We start from the raw sequence: 19,833 nt of genomic DNA, 5'->3' as shown, positions 1-19,833 counted from the left end.
ACAGCACCTTGGTTTCACACCCTCTCCACATTTTCCATACTCATGATCCCCACCACACCTGGCACATCTCCTCTTTCTTTTACACATTCTAGCCACATGCCCAAACTCCTGACAATTGAAACACCTCATAGGCTTCGGCACAAACTCTCTTATATTATACTTCAGAAAGCCAAGATACACCTCCTTAGGTAGCAACTCTCCCTCAAACTCTATCACGATACCTTCAGTTTCCCTTTTTTCCACTCCAGCGGTCAATCTCCTCACACTCTTTATAGAATTACTCCTCACCTTCAAGTTCTCCATCAATACCTTCATACTGACATTTAGGGAAATCCCAAAAACCACCCCCTTACATCCACTGAACCTCTTTTCCCCAACCTGTACATATATCTTAACTTTCCCAACGCTAGTCAATTTTTTCACCTTTTCCACCTCCTCTTCTGTATTACAGCCTATTAGCAAATTCCCATCCCCCAAAACCCTCGCATACCTCACCTCACCAACTTGCCTTTGAATGATTTGTGTCAACTTTAGAGGATCAAACTTCTTCACTCCCCCTTCTTCCTCAAATCTCACCACCATATTAGTTACTCCAGTGTTCTGACCTCTCCCCCCAACGTCTCTCCCATCATTATCTGACCCACTAGCGCAAGTCTGCTCTTTTTTCCTTTTCCTACCACTCTCCTTCCTTGTTCTATTCACTACCTCGTTCCAAAGATTTTGGACACAAAAACATGTAGTTAATAAAATACGATGTAACATGATGATTTTATTATAAATGAAACTACCCAACAATATAACGGCTTACAAGTAAAGCTGAAATGATTAGACCATTAAACACAGAACTGTTTGGATCGTTTCCAGATTCTAAAATATGATATTTTAACTACATTTTCCTTAGAAAAGTAACATTTTCAATGCAGAACTTTTACTTGTAACAGAGTATTTTTTACAGTGTGGTATTATTTATTTTACTTAAGTAAAGGATCTGAATACTTATATACTTATTTGCCTTTTTTTCTTTCTTTTTTCTTTTTTATTTTTTTTATTTTAGGTATATAGTACAGTGAAATTCTAAATGTGGTATTACATTGTTGGGACACTTGAAATGTCTCATAATGGATTGGTACTGTATTGTCTTATTACTGTAATTACAGAGGGACCTAGATGGATCTGGTTAGCTTTTAGTCTGATATTTATCATTCTCTGTTATCCACCATTTCTATCTGTCAGGGGATCTATGCCCGCCACCTTCTGGGTAATGCCAGTGCTCCCAATGCAGCTGAGTTCGGCCAGTATGTGGAGCCCTTGGCTAAGGTTGCCTTGCAGCTTGCACACAGCAGGTTGGTTGGTTACTAGAGTTGTGTAAGAAAATGCATGTGGTTGTTTTACATTTGCTGTTGTATCAATACAGTGACTAATAAATTACTTTTAAAAGATGATTGATGTTTGTGCTGGTGTAATGTTATCCGTAAGCTGTCACAGACACCCACTGAGTTTGATAGAAGTTAATACAAGTTCTAGATTGTTAATTAGGTATTTATTTTAGTAAATTGCATCAATGTGCAGTAATATAGTTTGATATAATCAACATTAGACAGCCCAAACCTTCTGTTATCAATGGAATATTGTCTAAATTCTGTGTTATTGTAGGCCAGGAAACTGAGTGATTCCACCTGCTGACTAAATGTAAGTCAGGAACAGTTGGAATTTAGCATCCAGCTGCTGCTTCCATTATTCCCTGTTGACTTTTAAAGTGTGAGATGTGTTTTTTTGCCAGGTTTGTCACAGGACCAACAAAGGAGGGTTTGTTCCTCCAGACAGCCAAAGGTCAAGCTGTTCTCCAGCAGGTCAAAGACTTCATGAGACAATACGTGCTTCCTGCTCAGGAGGTCAGTGCCAAGACCTGCCAAGGACAGAAGAGAGATTTGTTTGCTAAGATGGAGTTTTAACTTTCACATGAAAGGATTTGAAAGAGCACACCAGTTCATTCATGCAATCAGGATGTATTCATTTGAGCGAGAGAACAAGGATTCTATTGAGTGTATGAATTATGTTTTTTGCAGAATCAGCCCCATTGGCTGGGCAATGGAGTGCAGCAGTGTGAGGCTAAGAGATGGCATTGCAAATCTTGTTTGGTTTTATTTGTGGGAGCAGTAGACGGTGGTGTATTTTTGTGAAACATATTTAACAACAGATTTGTTTCTCCTGTGAAAACACTTGCAGAAATAATAAGTCTGAGAAGTATTTCAGAATTAATTTTTTATAGTACAGTTATGCTGAAGGGAGTACAAAAGTGAGAGTAGAGCCAAAAGGAAATTAATTAATTGGCAATGCTGTTTAAAAAAAAAATGTTTTTCTCTTCCAGGATGTTGCGGAGTACTACTCAAAACACGCTCAGTCTCCACAGAGGTGGCACCCCCCCCAAATAATAGAGGATCTAAAGGTATGTAAGGATAGTTTTAAAACAGTTTTTGCCTTTTTATTTAATTCAGTGGCCACATTCCTTTTTCAACAGAGACCTGTCCAAGTTACCACTACCAATACAACAGAAGCGATGCAATCAAGCAACAGTTAAACATGCAGTAAATCCAAACACAGTGATCATGGGGTTAGAGAACAAAAGAAACATTTCAATATAATAACTCCAAGATGTGTTACTTCATAATCAATTCAGCAGGTTCAAGGGTCAATTTGATTTAAATCTTGTTTAAACACTGTGCTTCCTTTCTGAGTCAGCCGCACACTGCAGTCCATCATTTACAGCTTAAAATGGCCAAAATTGCACTAATTTCGAACATTGAAATCAAAATGGCGGACTTCCTGTTGGGTTTAGGGTATGGCTCTAATGACGTTTTTTGTACATCTTGACATGCTACATATGTGTGCCAAGTTTCGTTAGTCTACGTTAAACGCACTGCAGGGGCTCAAGTTTTCGAATATGTTAAGCCCCTCAAAAAGCCAATTTACTTGCAGAAAATAATTCCTTCAGTTTCAATAGGGCCTTTGCTGCTTTCGGTGCTCGGGCCCTAATAAATTGCTACATAGTACTGTATGTTAAGTATCAGTCAATTGATGACCATTTAAATAAAGAATGAATTAAAATAAATAGCTATAAGACTCCATTTTTAAATCACCCCAAGCATCGTTTTCTGCATATGTTCTTTAAAAAGGTTTTCAGATCAGCGCATATCGGAAAACATATACATATAAATGCACCAGGTATGGGAGTGTTTGTTACTTATTATAAAGACAGATGGAAGTTGTTATGAGACAGAGACGATATTTTGCTCTGTAACTTTCATGTAAGGTTTGCTCTCTCCGTGTACACAAATAAAAACTTCACAGTTACGTTGATTTCACCTTTATTTATTAAGAACAAACCGTAGAAAACATTTTTCTACACTCTGTATAATAACGTGTATCTGTGTGTCCAGGTGAAAGCCAGGGAGGCAGGGCTGTGGAACCTATTCCTGCCTTCGATCAGTGGTCTCAGTCAGTTGGACTATGCCTACATTGCAGAGGAAACTGGACACTGTCTCTTTGCCCCTGAAGTCTTCAACTGCCAGGCTCCTGGTAACACATCCTACATGGTGTAAAATGTTGAGATAATTTATGGACCAATGGACAATACATGACTTACACAATGACCATGCACTTTGTATGTACACATAGATTATTTTTTCAGCCTTGTATTTATCATAACAACCATTCATTTCTGTGTTTTTTTTCACTGGGGTTAAAACAAAAATCCCTAAAATTGGCCATTTTAAGGTATTAGTTTGTCAGATAAGATAACAGTATTATTAAAGTTCTGTACAGCATATTTTCCAAATGTAGTTCATAATATGAGTGTTTGTGTGTGTGGTTCTCCACAGACACAGGGAATATGGAAGTGCTCCACATGTTTGGCAGTGAGGAGCAGAAGAGAAAATGGCTGGAGCCTCTGCTCAGAGGAGAGATACGCTCCTGCTTCTGTATGACAGGTATGTCCATGACCATGTCCTCCTGCATCACCTAAAGAGTTTCAGATATGTGCTTCCTGTCATAGGTCACTGTGCTTTACAAAATGCTGAGCAAAGAAAACATCTCTAGAGTCAGTGGAGATATAAGTGTTGGAAGTGTAAGGGATGTCATTTTAAAAGGTGAAGGTGTAGTCTTGAAGGAGTATCTTGAAACACTTAACCTGAAATACCTTTCAGAACCAATTTTCTGCACAGTTCCAAGGTACTGCTGAAGATCATTCCTTAAAATATTTTGGTTTTTTTTGGCCAAACGTTCCAGTGATGGTTCCGGTCTTAAATTAGTAAGAAGGCATGGTTACTATTGACTCTGTAGTTTGAAAACTCTACATGCCAACAGCAAACACTGACTCACTATGAGTAATTTCTCCCTGTTTTTCCCCTTTGCTTTCCACACTGCCTGGAAACCACAGCATGCTGTTGCCAGAGGTGATTATAGTGGGTGTGAGCCTCCCAATGGGTATTTGTAAACACAGATTGTGATTATTTGTGGTTTGGGGTTGTTGTTTTTTGTCACCGGTAGGGCCGATTTATTACACTACTTCTGACTTCGTTTAGAGTCATCTGCTATAGAGTTTAGGTATGGAAATAGTGTGAGTGCACTCTATTTATTTTAACCACTCTGCCTGGGGGTTTGAGTTGGAATCCAGAATATCTGAAAAGATGGAACATAAAACAAAAGTAGGGGATTGGAGATGTAAAACCATGTTCGTCTAAGTCTCATTGCTTATTATATTCTATATAGTGTAAAATGTGTATGTTATGCTGACCTGTTGTCCCTTTCCCAGAGCCTGATGTGGCCTCCAGTGATGCAACCAACATGGAGTGCTCAATTCGCAGGGATGAAGACAACTACGTCATAAATGGCAAGAAATGGTGGAGCAGTGGTATGTCCATTTCTATTTCCATTGGTTATATAAGGAAAAAAACACATGTGTTATTCCACCAAGAACATTGAAGTTTTCTGGTCCGTTTAGGGCTGAAAATGCCATTAGAGAGCTTATAACTCATAAACAACAAGGATTCTTTCTATGTCTAGTTTGACAATCAATACGTGTGGCAAGTCCCTTTAAACCAATTCATGTTTTAAAAACAGTACATCTGAAAAGGTTATTGTCCATTATGTGCTCAAGAGCTTTTCTTAAAAAAGAGATGATTTTGTATGTAACCAAGATTAGAGTTGTAACAATTCCAAATTTTACTGTACAATTAATATTCTCAGAAATAATTGCGATTACCAATATAATTGTCTCTTTCAGTCAAATTTAAAAATATTTGTGTTACTTTTGCTTACAGATCAAAGTTTTTAATGAATCCCCCATACCATCTGTTGGTTATATTGCTGTTATGTGACCCAGATAATGTAATAGCACAAGTATTATAAAACATTGTACTTATTTCTTAAATGAACATAAAACTGTCAATTACCATCAACAGTCATACCCCTTTGGACCTTAGCTAATGTTAGCAATTAATTGCGGTTAAACAACGAAGCGGAGATTATGTAAAAAAATTGTTTTGACAAATATGTACTAACAAAGCAACACAGAGATAAATGCTTTCCCAAACTGCTAACATGTGGACAACAAGAAAGGGCAGATGACTCGACTCTAAGCATTATATAACATGAGCACGTTTTTTTTAAGTAGAAAAATGTTGGATTCATTTCATTCTGCAAAAATATGTTTCAGAGCAGCTTTGGGTTGCCAGCAGGTTGGAACAGTAAAAGGCCACCAATTCAAATCACAATAGTGTCATTTTAAATGATTTAAGGTGAACAAGATGGCTAAATGCCCTTAAAATAAATTAAAATGTAAATGTGTTGATACTATGGGTCCGTTTTAACATCTGTTCAGAGTGAGCCGATCACAAGTGGATAGCTCTAGGTACATGTGTTCCCATCTGGCAGTAGAAAGTGTTTCCTAAATGCGTCCCGAGTGACCACTTGTGATAGAATCTCACTTCCCCGTTCTATATGCAAATAAACACGTACATCATTTCCATTTGGATATAAGCTAGTTGTATGTGTGTGCGTGTGTTTATAAATGTCCGTTGTTATTACCCTCCCATAAATCACACATTAGAAATGTGCAATGACTACTGAAAAAGCGCTGCCCACGGTCTATCTGTGGGCCGACATACGTTGTCCACCGATGGCGGCAGGACCTGTGCAGGAGAGAAATACCTTTTTCTAAAAGTCTGTGTGTGTTCTGCTCTCAGTACGTTTGTAACTTCTAACTGAATCTCTGTGGTTTGAAGTTTAATTTCTATATTATATCAGCTTATTTAATATTTCATGTTCGCTTTTAGTCGTGTTACGTTACTGCTGATAAGGACCCAACATTTCCAGATTTTGCTGCTTCATAATAAAAGCATTTAAATAACAAAATAATGGAGGTTCGCCAGCTTACTCCAGACAGCCCAGTGGAGATAGGTCTGACAATGCGAGACTTTATAAAACAAAAAATAACATTATTGTATACCGGCGGATGCCTTTTCCAGGCAACAGCTGCTCGCAGCTTTAATTGTTGTTGAAAACCTAAAGCGCTATGGTTTACCAAGAATGAGCAGAATTGACTTTATGAAGTGCACTGTCCAAGTCTGTCTTATAGGTCTGTAGTTAGTCTCTTTCCGTTGCTCCGTTGCTCTTTTCTTTGGAAGTGAAATTTCCATCAGTGAAAAAAACATTCTGGGGTTGTGAGAACCTCCTCTGCCAGCACAAATATATATCTCTGTTAGGAAAGAATGCTGATGTGTTTTAAGAAGAAGAAGACACACTTCATTATTCCCGAGGGGAATTCAATTTGATAGGCCATTTCATACTTAGCATGACCTTTGGCTGCTTTTGTGGCAAAACATATGTTTAAAATATATAATATATATATGTATATTCAAGAGTGGAAAACAGAAGGTTTGGTGCCTCTGCAGTGTCCAGACACTCTCAAACTGATTTTAACAAAAAGAAAAGTAAAACTAGGCGATGTGTTAATTGAAATTACGTAAGGGTAATTTTCTGCTATGGTTTATAATTTTTTCCAAGTATCAAATGTAGTGTTGACTGCCACATCCTAACTGACATTGCAGGTGTTTCCCAAAACACTTTCCAAAACACTTTCCAAGACCCTTGGCGGCCTTCAGAGCATTTTCGCTAAAGGAGGAACTGTGCAGTTTAATGCTGTATTTCATTATAATTTCAGAGCAGTTCCTTTTTTTTTTATAACTTGTCAGTTAAACTTAACTGGAAATATGGGCATATCCATTTATATGGAAAATGTTGCCACATATGCTACAGAATGCTGCCCTTTTCTTTTTTGCTTTCCCTTTTTCTTTAAAGTTTTTTTGAAAACTCACCAGTAGCTAGATGGGAGGGTATGTACTGTAGATTTTGCTAGGGCAGCTCTGTGGTGTGGGAGCTATATAAGACTGTCCATGGGCATGATCATTTACTAAAATGATTCCCAGACCCGCAATCTTTTATCTTTAAGCCACAGGCGTTTGTATTTGCATACACACTAAACCAAGAACAGAAGATGTACATGTTTACATTAGTAGTAGTTGCTTGTGGAATGGAATCGTAATAAAAGTTATTATAATCTTGGTTTTCTTCAGGCCAAGTTAAGATTGTAAAGTTGTCCTATCAATATAATTTGGTGTTATAGTTAATGAAGTTGAGACACGTAATGTCTGCCAATAATTATTTAATCATTTACTATTTAAGAAAGCCTGATGTACATCAGGGTCAGATCATAATGAATTCAAATGAAATGCAGACTGTACCGGCAGAGTTCAACAATGGCTTTGTTCCTTGTTTACCTATTTAGTCTTGTGACATACAACTTAATACTTGTGTTGTATTTCCTGGGAACCCAGTCATTCCTCTGCTTAAAGGCTTTTGAAACTGTAGCCAAAACCTTTGTCTTGGTTAAACACACCTAGTTTGTTACCGTTCAGCTCTCACACATCCAAGCTGGAAGCTATTACACTGGAGGATGATTAACAGGTACTGCAGATGGAAAGAATTGTAAACAATGAAAGCATTTTAACTGTAAATATCTTTGTGAGCTATTGTGGATATGGACTGGAGGTTTTTAAGCAGACCCCTCTCTGTCTTAGCTGCAGTAGTGTAAACAGGCTTGATTTAAAGCACTGTTAACTCTTGGACGGTGGCCATCCCACGCTCTAAGTCTGTACTTCATATGCACTGAATGTACTGTAATAGGGTTAGCTTGAGCATAATGTTATATGATGGCATTGAGTCATTTCAAAGGGAAAAAGATTAAAGTCACCATTTTAAGCAGTCTGGGAAGAACATTTATATACCACTAAACTGTTAAGTCATTACATAGAACAAATTAATTGCACTCCACTGCAAACCATTTGCACTCTCAAGCATATATTATTTAAATAAAATAAAGATGAGTGGATAAATAATCAAAGATTCTCCAAGGAACATGGCGCTTTGCTTCCAGTTTGACCACATGGAGGGGTCCTTCCTGCATTTCCTGTTCTTTGTTTGCCAAATGTTTTTCGAGTTAATGGGTCACCCACTGTGCAAGTCATCCCAACCCAAACCACGGGATGCAATAAAATGAGATGCAGAGGATTTCATGGAAGACAGCACAGACTGTAAAGTTGAATTGGATTTGTCGTGAGGAACCAGCAAAGTACTCAGAGCTTCTTGAGTTTCAGCTGTATTTAATTGCCACATGTTAGTAGATGCGTGTCACTGAAAATCTCTTCTATTTAACAAAATACATCCTGTATATAAAACTATTTGCTACATTAGTGCATATAAACTCACTGTACATATATATTGTAAGAATTAATATATATGCTTATTGATGTCTATCTTTAATGATAGTAACAATGTGTAAATATATACATAGACATTTTGTATAGGTGCTTACAGGTAAATACATACATGTTTTAAGTCTTAAATAGTAAAGGTGGTGGTTTCTTGGTCTTCTGAACCAGACTGGGATTGCGTTTGAGTGCACGTGTTGAGTGCAATCTCCACTGCAGGCTCCGTGTTTACGTGTCTCGGGTGTCTCCCAAGTCGTTGTCCAAGGTGCTTGGCAGCCTTGAGGACGTGTCCCCTGAAGGACGAACCGATGAAGGCATAGAGGACAGGGTTAATGCAGGTGTGGGCCAGGGCCAGGCCCTCTGTCACTTGGACAGCCTTATCCAGGCCCTTGCTGACTTCACAGTCAGTCACGAGGTTGTAGATGATGTCCATTGCTCGAATCAGCTTGACCACGTTGTAGGGCAGCTGAGTGAGCAGGAATACAGCCACAACAGCCAGTAGGACACGCAGGGCACGCCACTTCCGGTCTCTCTGCACCCCAGCTGCACGGCTCAGTGCCCGTCCTACCCAGCTGTAGCACATCACCATGACCAAGAAAGGTAGCAAGAATCTAAGGGTCACCTCCAGCAGCTCCAGGGCAGCCTTGGCAGGTCGAGCCATGCTGTGCGGGTAGATGTTTGTACAGGTCATCCTGTGATGGGAGTGCTTCACTGTGGAGAAGATAAGTTCAGGAAGGCCAAGAAAGCTGGCTACAGCCCACAACACCACACACACCAGAAGCCACTGTTTCCTTACCCGGGGACCTGTCCCAGTCCTGCCTGATGGATTGTGGGCTACAGCGCGGTAGCGATCCACACTGATACACGCCAGCAGCAGCATTCCACAGCTGAAGTTGGTACTGTAGAGGAAGGAGGTGAGCTTGCAGGCTGCCGAACCCAGCTTCCAGCCATGGACGGCATCAGCCGCCCAGAAAGGCAGGGTGAAGAGAAGCAGCAGGTCCGAAATGGCGAGGTTCAGGATGCACACATCTGTCAGGGTTCGTAGTCGGAGCTTTGATGCGTACACTACCACTACCAGGGCGTTCCCAGCCAGGCCCACCACCAGAGCCAGGGCATAGATGACTGGGAGGAAGACACTGGCAAAAGAGCGTACTGCCTCCTTGTCACAAACGCTGTGTTCATAATTGTAATCATAAGTGTCATTTAAGTCCTCGTCGTGATAATAGAAATCTTCCATTTTTTTGCTGTACAGAAAACAAAAACAGTACAAATTTAGGGAAGCATTTGTCTTATTTTTACATGGGAAAAAAAATCACTTTGTCCTCTTTAATTGCACGTTTTGATATATGGGCTATATAATCTGTTGCATAAACATGTAATTTGTGTGTTATTTAACACAAGAGCAGAGTTCATTTGAAAACCATGAGCTGCTTTTCTTCAGAAACAGGAAAAGGGAATTCTTTCTTTATTCTGCATGAAAGTAGTCTCTCCTGCGTGGTTTCCCTAATGGCTTAAGCCGTGTCTGTCTGAACAGTGTGTGGGCTTGAATAACCCCAGTGAACACAAAGAGGACAAGAGACTCACAAAGCAACTAATTACCTTTTGAATATAGTTAATTTGTATTCTGTTCGATACTAAGTGATCTACTGACTAGGAAAATGGTAGCATTTGGTTTACTACTCCTGTAATTTTGCCTCTGGGAGAAAAAGTCGAGAACAACAGGAAATATGTGGAGTGAGGGATGAGGATGACACACAGGTCTCTTGCCGGATTCAAATCCAGGATGTTGCTTTTACTTTATATGGTATGTGCTGGTTCAATAGGACTCGCCATTGATGTGAGACTTTCATCTAGAATCGTTGTGTTGTTAATGTCCCCTTCCCAGATGTTTGTTCCAGGGTCTACTGAAGACTAGTAAACCCAATACTGTGTGTATGTGGGTGTACATGGTGACCTTTACTGTCACTGATCAAACACAGAGCTTTCTTGTTGCTTGGAAAAATATCTAACAATTCTTGAGGAACATCATGATCAAACTGAGTTGGAAGTACTCAGATATTAATCTAATATATTTTGTATTTTATTTAATTCACAAAAAAGTAAAATTGAGGGAAGTGAAATACAACTACAAAACCCATTATGGGAGAGATTATATAATTCCTGGGTATTATGCATGGAATATTTTGCATCCCAGCATCATTTTGGCAAATCGCAATTGCTGCTAAGATGACAACAGTTGTTTTATAAAAAAGTGTCCAGGTTTGTTATATAATGAGTCATCATCTCCCATATGGGAGGAGCAGGAGTTATGGAAACAGATGTTCAATGGACCATTCTGAAATATTTCAAGTATTTCAGTGCTGTCAACAGCTGTTCTTCGTCAATCAGTTTGGGCGTGTTTTGTGTGTTTTTACATTTGGATCACATACATTTAATTTATTGTACGTAGAAAGAAATGAATAGTAAAATTTAAAATCACTGAGACAGAAGTCCTTTTTATCCTGACAGTACTCATAATAATAATAATAATAATAATAATAATAATAATAATGATAAACTTTAGTCCTATGACATTGTGAGAGAGCAAAGTGTTTTACAAAGGGCTAAAACACTGAGGAGACAAACACAAACAAGGAAACACAAAGCAGAAGGCTACGTTTACCTTATCATGGTTACAATAATATCATAAAATATCCTGAGCAGGACTTTGACTGTTAGTCTAACACTAAAGTGAAGCTTTGACTATGAGGAAAACAAGGCACGATACAATGTATTTTCAATGTAAAATGTAGTTTGCTAGTTTATTGACTTCAAATCAAAACAATACTAACTAACATGCTAACATATATAAAATAGCGTTACACGCTCAAAAAACAAAGCGTCTAAACAATTCTACATATACAATACAACTCTGACAGCACATAATATAGTAAAGAAGATGCAATAAAAATACATCCTAAATTTTAGTAGTCTAGTGATAGTTTGGCTTGGTTTGTAGTTGATGGAAAAGTATTGTGTAAAGTGGTTGTTAAAGTTGAAAAGATGTTCTTACCTTGTGTCTGTTCCTTTTTGTGGGATTTGTAAAGTTGGGGATATCCTTTTTTTAATCACACACAAACAGTTAAGTATCCTGAGGAGAAATGTTGTGTGCACAACAGGACTGTAGCGACTGATCGCTTTTCCTCAGCCCGCCCCACTCCCTTCACTGCTGACACTCTAGGAGCACCTCTCTTCAACACGTAGCTCTGCATGCACATGCGTGCGTGTGTCTCTTTAAGACTATATTGTACGGGATAAAAGAATGAACAAATATTCCTTTAGTTCTTACTGTCTTTGTTTGCTGTACTGTGCAAGTCACCGTACAAAGAGAAGCTGTTTTTCAAACTTGGATAAATTGTGAACTCAATCTCTTACTCTTGAAGTCACGCAGGGAGTGCCCTGGTGGCTGCCGTTTGTTTATATCTGCCAGAAAAGAAATGATAAGGAGGATATAAAATAGCGTATCGTGTCAATATAAATGTTTAGTCCCATTTACAAGTTTGTCCCATTTACAAGGCGTATTGTTTATTGTGGTTTACTGGAATGCCGCCATTATTTGATTGTTATGGTGTGTTTTGTATATTGTTTACCAACCTCGCTTACATTAGCATCTATTTTAGATGCTTTTAAATGCAGTACTTTGTCTTCCTATTTTTTTTTATTATTTCAGCTCCCTCATAAACAGTTCATTAATCTCTCTCCATTGCTCACACTTTCTTTTTCTCTCTTTTATTTGTCTGTATATAAATACATTCTATAAAAATCAACAAACCAAAAGGATTTGGGAACACAAAATTGGCACACAAAAGCATTCTTCCATACATGGCAAAGAAAAAAAATGTGGTTTTTAAAGTATGTGTATTGACGCGAACAGTTTAAAAAAAAAAAAAAAAAAAAAAAAAAGTTTGGAGGATGTGACATTCTTAGGAGAAGACCGATTACTGGGCTGCGACGGTTTATTTTCATTCCATTAGTGCCAGGACATGTATGGGCAGGGCTGCATGACAACAGGGCTCACCTTGGATAATAGACCATTAACCCTACATACGGGTTCACAGGAAAACCCAACCTGCCCCTGAGCCAAAAGCGCTTTCCTAGATGTGGTTTTTGGGTGGAGTCGTGTAACTTTTGGTGCTTTGTTACAGTGAAACGTAATCACGTACAGTTTGTTTAAATTTCTGCAATCAGGGACTACGTTTAAAGACTAAACATCTGTCAGATTATGTTTGGTAAAGTGTCCACATGCACTCCTGCTGTCATTCTCCTACTGTGAATATGCAAAGACTGTTGATGTGTCATCTGTTGCTGTCTGGTGTCCATATGTTTTACCACTTGTACAGAAATATAAACAGGAAGGCATCGGTCACCCTGTCTTAGGGACCCAAGGCCACATTGGAGACAGTTTGTTTGTCTGGACTGCTGACCAGGGAAATTCTGAAAGATTCTGCATTTGTTCATCATCACTCTGTGCACTTCAGCTATCTGATTATCAAACATTTCACATCATCACTCCATTTTCACAGTATCTAGTTTGTGTGATATCTTGAAAAAAATCCGTATTACATCATATGATGTTGCCCTCTAATGTGTGTTTTCTACAGTATTTGTTTACGTTTTTGCACCCATTAAAGAAGCATTTTATCCAGCAAAGAAAACATTTCTCTCCAACAAACATTTTTTATAGGCGAGCTAAATGTTGCTCATTGTGAAAGAATCCAACTCAGGAAATGTAAATCAACCTGTGGCTGTGTCAGCTGGCTGTTCTCATGCCATCAGTCTGTCACTAGATTGAAAAAAAGAACACACATTGTTCCCCGCCAGACTCGGGCAATGGAATGGTTAAGGACCGAGTCAAACTTTTAAAAAATGTGCTTGTCTCATTGTTTTGTTATACCTCCAGACAGCAACAAAACATGAATACAAATTAACCACAGCATTTCTGACTGTTCCTCGCAGGTGCTGGCAATCCCCAATGCAAAGTGGCCATTGTGATGTGCCGGAGCGGTCCTCAGAATGTTAGCAGCAGGTCAGTAGAACAGTTATGTGGTTAATATATAACAAATACTTCTTATCTGCGCCATATAGGCTTATGATGTCATGTGTTTAACCACAGGTTTTACAAGATTTTTGTAAGCAAAATTCCACTAATTCAAATTATTCTGTGCTTGTGAGTGTACCATTGCACTTTACCTTTTAGAGGCAATTTCTCCCATTAACTTCCCTCCGAGCCACTTATAATAAAATTGACTTTGGTTAGGGTTAGTGTTACTTGACACTTATCAGTTAAACGACGTGGCACATGTAATTGGCTCCAACGCTCATCAGTTAGAAGCGTTTAAGATGTACATTGAAAGAAGAAACAACCACACCCAAGATATGTAATGCACTTTCTCCTTGTTTTGTCAGCAGTGTAACAAGGCACACACCCAACCTTGTTCGCAAAGGGAGTACAATTCCCAGCAGCAATTGCCACTTTGAAATGTATCATGTTTAGAGCAGCGTGAAAAACCTAGTCAAAATGGTTATTGTGGAATTCTATCAGAAATTATATATTTTTTTTTAAATGTGGTCAAACTAAACTGTGTCATTCCTTTTAAAGCTTTGGTTATAAACGTGTTTCATAGGCATGGCCAACACAGTATGATCCTCGTCCCTATGGACACACCAGGCGTCAAGCTCAACAGACCACTCACCGTGTTTGGACAAGATGGTACAGGATAATCTCTGTCATTACATCCTCATTTCCTACAGTATATCTTCCTGTTTTCCACAATATTGATTTCATTTGTGCATGCAACATGACAAATGAGCTTTCCTGAGCAAGTTAACCAGTCCTTTTCCCTTGTTTCTGAGCTCAGATGCCATCCACGGTGGCCACTTTGAAGTGCATTTTGAAAACGTGCGTGTCCCTGCCTCCAACATTATTCTGGGTAAGAGACGTTATCGCTGTTTGTTTGTGTTTCTACTTATTTACTCACATTACTCAAGGTCTTTTTAAGAAGCACAATACACATATAAAGCCATATAAAGCCAACATTATTCCTGATCATTCCTTTATTGTGTTTGGACAATAAAGTGATTCTGCCTTGACAGTTATGTGTATGAGGTCACTAGGCAGTGACGATTCATAGTATCTCTTTCTATTATTCCTCTGGGCTATGTCCCACTGTGTATATGTGTGTTTGTTTGTTTCCAGGAGAGGGCAGGGGATTTGAGATTGCCCAGGGTCGTCTGGGGCCGGGCAGGCTGCACCACTGTATGAGGGCTGTTGGTGTGGCCGAGCTGGCACTGGAGCTGCTCTGCCGACGGGCTACCTCCAGGCGCACATTTGGAAAGAAACTGTACCAACATGTAAGTGAACATTGACCCCAGAGATTCCTCTAACTTTAATCTCAGGGCTGTGGTACTGCAACATGTGTTGAACTGCTTCCTGCTGGTGACACCTAGTGGACAGGTTTATAGATGCAGCTTGAGTAAATATGCTCTCCTTCCTGTGTTCTCTATTGTGTGTGTGTGTGTGTGTGTGTGTGTGTGTGTGTGTGTGTGTGTGTGTGTGTGTGTGTGTGTGTGTGTGTGTGTGTGTGTGTGTGTGTGTGTGTGTGTGTGTGTGTGTGTGTGTGTGTGTGTGTGTGTGTGTGTGTGTGTGTGTGTGTGTTAGGAAGTTGTTGCTCACTGGATAGCAGAATGCCGTCTCATGATAGAGCAGACCCGCCTGCTGACTCTGCATGCTGCTCATGCCCTGGATACGCTGGGCAGCCGGGCTGCTCGCAAACAGGTAAACTGTCACTAGTCTGTTTTGGACACAGTAAAGTGCTCTGTCCTAACATTCTCCTCAACATTTTACTAGCTCAGCATTTTGTGTGGCATACCATACTTTGACTTATTTATGGCATTTTTTATGGCATACTATACTGTGAGTTTTTTTTATTCATTTTTTTTATGACGTACTTTATTATGACTTTTTTTTTAATGGCATCTATGACATTTATTTGATATTCGTTATGACATACTATACTATGACTTTTTATGAAGTCCTATACTGTGACTATTTCCATGACACTTTTTTATGACTATTTATACAACATTTTTATGAAGGACTATACTATGACTATTTTCATGACATTTTTTATGGAATACTATGACTTTTTGTGACATTTTTCTGAAAAAAATGTATGACTTACTATACTAAGACATTTTATGACTTATTCATGACATTATATACATTATATGTATATTGTATATGCATACTATAAACTATGACCTTAAAAAAAACTTTGACATTTTTTATGACCTACTATAACTATTTTTATAACCTTTTATGACATACTATAATATGATTTTGTTTATACATTTTTTTACATGCTATCCTATGACTTTTTTAATACTTTTTTCGATATACTATGATTTTTTTTTATCACTTTATTCGGTATACTATACTTAGACTTTTTTTATCACTTTTATCGATATGCTATACTATGACTATTTTCGACATATTATACTATGACTTTTTTTTACCCCTTTTTTCGATATGCTATACTATGACTATTTTTGTCATTTATCCAAAGCGACTTACAATTGCTTTATATATATATATATATATATATATATATATATATATACAGTGGGGGAAATAAGTATTTGACCCCTTGCTGATTTTGCAGGTTTGCCCACTTACAAAGAATGCAAAAATCTACAATTTTAATCATATGTACATTCTAACAGTGAAAGACAGAATCCCAAAGAAAATTCCAGAAAATCACATCATATGAATTTATTAAAATTGATAACCATCTGATGAGGAAAAACAAGTATTTGACCCCCTGGACAAACAGCAAGTATTCTGGCTCCTACAAGCCAGTTAGTCTTTCTTTAAGACACAGCCCCAATCCGAACCAATTATCTACATCAAATATACCTGCCTCACCTCGTTACCTGTATAAAAGACACCTGTCAACACCCAAACAACCAGCATCCAACATCACCACCATGGGCAAGACCAAAGAGCTTTCTACGGACATCAGGGACAAGATTGTTGATCTGCACAAAGCTGGGATGGGCTACAAGAGAATCGGAAAGCAACTTGGAGAAAAGATCAACTGTCGGTGCAGTTATCAGGAAATGGAAGAAGCACCACACCACCGCCAACCTCCCTCGGTCTGGGCCTCCACACAAGATCTTGCCTCGTAGGGTGTCACTGATCATGCGAACGGTGAGGAATCATCCCAAAACCACAAGGGGGGAACTGATGAATCAACTGAAGGCAGCTGGGACCACAGTTACAAAAGAAACGGTTGGTAACACACTACGCCGTCATGGATTGAAATCCTGCAGCGCACGCAAGGTCCCCCTGCTCAAGAAGAAACATGTACAGGCCCGCATGAAGTTCGCCATTCACCACCTGGACGACTCAGAAGAGGCCTGGAAGGTGATGGGTCAGATGAGACCAAAATAGAACTTTTTGGCCTCAACTCAACTCGTCGTGTTTGGAGGGCAAAGAACACCGAGTACAAACCAAATAACACCATCCCCACCGTCAAGCATGGTGGTGGCAACATCATGCTTTGGGGGTGCTTTTCAGCCAAGGGGACGGGACAACTCCATCGTATTGAGGGGAGGATGGACGGGCCATGTATCGTGGAATTCTGGACCGACATCTCCTTCCCTCAGTGAGAGAGCTGAAGATGGGTCGAGGATGGGTGTTTCAGCACGACAACGACCCTAAGCACATCGCCAAAGCAACAAAAGAGTGGCTGAAGAAGAAGCACATCAAGGTTCTGGAGTGGCCTAGCCAGTCTCCAGACCTGAATCCGATTGAAAATCTTTGGAGGGAGCTTAAAATTTGAGTTGCCAGGCGACAACCTCGGAACCTGAATGATTTGGAGGCTGTCTGCAGGAGGAGGGGCCAACATCCCTGCCGAAATGTGCATAAACCTTGTCACCAACTATAAAAACCGTTTGACATCTGTGCTGGCCAATAATGGCTTTTCTACAAAATATTAACATGCTGTTTGTCCAGGGGTCAAATACTTGTTTTTCCTCATCAGATGGTTATCAATTTTAATAAATTCATATGATGTGATTTTCTGGAATTTTCTTTGGGATTCTGTCTTTCACTGTTAGAATGTACATATGATTACAATTGTAGATTTTTGCATTCTTTGTAAGTGGGCAAACCTGCAAAATCAGCAAGGGGTCAAATACTTATTTCCCCTGTATAAATATATATATATATATATATATATATATATATATATATATATATATATATATATATATATATATATATATATATATATATATATATATATATATATATATATATATATATATATATGTATATATATATATATATATATATATATGTCAGAGGTCACACGCCTCTGGAGCAACTATGGGTTAAGTGTCTTGCTCAGGGACACATTGGTTGATGTACTGCAGTGGGAATCGAACCCAGGTCTCCCACACCAAAGGCATGTGTCATGTCCACTGCGTCACCCACATATTACACTATGACTTTTTTTACCACTTTTTTTGACATGCTATACTATGGCTATTTTTGACATACTATACTATTACTTTTTTTTCAACCTACTATAATATGACTTTATTCGAATTACTATACCATGATGTTTTTAATACTTTTTTTTGACATGCTATACTATGACTTTTTTTCGATATACTATGACTGACTTTTTCGACATATTATACTATGACTTTTTTTTTTTTTTATCACTTTCTTTGACATACTGAAGATTTTGTGGTTCTGGTGCCGGTTTAGGATCAATTCAAGTTGCCTCAGACTGCACCTTTAACCTTTTGTGTTTGTTTAATGGCAGGCCAGAAATAACATACAGGAGTCCTCTAGTTGAAGTCAATCATCTTTAGTGACAATATTGCATGTAGTTAGAGCTTATGCATAAGGAATCAGACTTCCTTCAAGACAATCCTCTCTCGCCCTACCGCCAACCGTCTTTCCGGAAGTCTGAATGCCTGACCTAACATTACATTCCTCCTTCTGCAATGATGTATGTGCCGTTATCAGGCCTCCAGTTCCCACCGCAATTCGTGCAGATCCATCACTAGACCATTGTTGTTTCTGCGTATCTGGCTAGTTAATTTTGATATTGTTAATGAATTTACTGGGTGCTTCTCCGATCCAGCTGCACCCCCACAAGTCTTATCACTATCACTCCCAGGCCTTTAGACACAGAGAAAGCAAGGTCAAGGTGGCTTGAGACTCTCTTACTCATGTTCTACCAAATATATTCTTCAATACTATACTAGGACTTTAATACTTTTTTTTGACATACTATACTGTGACTTTTCCATCACTTTTTTCGACATACTATGACTTTTTTGACATGCTATACTATATTACTTTGCTACTTTGTTATGACTTTTTCTATGCCCTACTACACTGACATTTTCAGTGACCATGCTATCTGAAATTACCTTTTTTTTTTTTTTTAGATCTCTATGATTAAGGTGGCAGCAGCCAGGATGGCGTGTAAGGTGGTGGACTGTGCTATACAGGTTCATGGAGGCGCCGGTGTGTCTGGAGACGTTCCACTCGCACAGTTGTAAGTTGACTTTTATTCTCCCACACGAGCATTAAACCAATTTTCTTCCTGATGCCAGCATTACCACATTCTTCCTCAGATATTCATATGTGCGGACTCTACGCATTGCTGATGGACCAGATGAGGTGCACCTCTCCTCCATTGCTCATTTGGAACTGAGGGATCAACTAAAGAAAGCACAGGCCAAGCTGTAAACTGACATCACCTGGCCACAGCTGTACTGCTTTTCCAGTTTCCATTTACTATATGCTGGGAAGAAAGCTGATTTTGATAAGCTTTTTGTGAAATTGTAATTAAATATCTTAAAAGTAAATAAATTACTAATACACATTTGTATATACTTTTCTGCAACACATTTTGGTAAAATTACTCTCAAATGTCCACATTGT

The 19,833-nt window shown here is 38.8% G+C and overlaps 2 protein-coding genes across 3 annotated transcripts in view; one reads left to right on the top strand and one right to left on the bottom strand.

Annotated features, from left to right (window-relative positions):
* Positions 1-19,833, top strand: part of acad11 (acyl-CoA dehydrogenase family, member 11) — a 34,404-nt gene that overhangs the window by 13,653 nt on the left and 918 nt on the right. Inside the window, exons 8-20 of one of the 2 annotated variants that reach the window (XR_003691447.1) lie at positions 1,234-1,343; positions 1,781-1,892; positions 2,369-2,446; positions 3,438-3,576; positions 3,879-3,986; positions 4,811-4,909; positions 13,821-13,890; positions 14,489-14,574; positions 14,723-14,794; positions 15,061-15,215; positions 15,523-15,639; positions 19,335-19,444; positions 19,524-19,733. Coding sequence is in view for 1 of the 2 variants with exons in the window: in XM_028568894.1 (XP_028424695.1) it covers positions 1,234-1,343; positions 1,781-1,892; positions 2,369-2,446; positions 3,438-3,576; positions 3,879-3,986; positions 4,811-4,909; positions 13,821-13,890; positions 14,489-14,574; positions 14,723-14,794; positions 15,061-15,215; positions 15,523-15,639; positions 19,335-19,444; positions 19,524-19,638 (1,371 nt within the window). In the remaining variant the exon portion in view is untranslated. Of the gene's footprint in view, positions 1-1,233; positions 1,344-1,780; positions 1,893-2,368; positions 2,447-3,437; positions 3,577-3,878; positions 3,987-4,810; positions 4,910-13,820; positions 13,891-14,488; positions 14,575-14,722; positions 14,795-15,060; positions 15,216-15,522; positions 15,640-19,334; positions 19,445-19,523; positions 19,785-19,833 lie in introns of those variants that run through there. The other variant, XM_028568894.1, reaches the window with a different exon arrangement.
* On the bottom strand, positions 8,701-12,020 carry ackr4b (atypical chemokine receptor 4b). Its single transcript, XM_028568898.1, has 2 exons — positions 11,878-12,020; positions 8,701-10,069 (listed from the first exon to the last, which is right to left on the bottom strand). The coding sequence occupies exon 2, from the start codon at positions 10,060-10,062 to the stop codon at positions 8,956-8,958; it is 1,107 nt and encodes a 368-aa protein (XP_028424699.1). The 5' UTR covers positions 10,063-10,069; positions 11,878-12,020; the 3' UTR covers positions 8,701-8,955.

The sequence above is a fragment of the Perca flavescens genome, chromosome 22 (genome assembly GCF_004354835.1).
Source record: "Perca flavescens isolate YP-PL-M2 chromosome 22, PFLA_1.0, whole genome shotgun sequence".
Classification (NCBI taxonomy): Eukaryota; Metazoa; Chordata; class Actinopteri; order Perciformes; family Percidae; genus Perca; species Perca flavescens.
The sequence above is the reverse complement of the archived record's forward strand: the minus strand, read 5'-3'. Positions and strand labels throughout refer to the sequence as shown.

Coding starts and splice junctions, on each gene's coding strand:
- ackr4b (XM_028568898.1), bottom strand. CDS start 10,062: ATGGAAGATTTCTATTATCACGACGAGGACTTAAATGACACTTATGAT.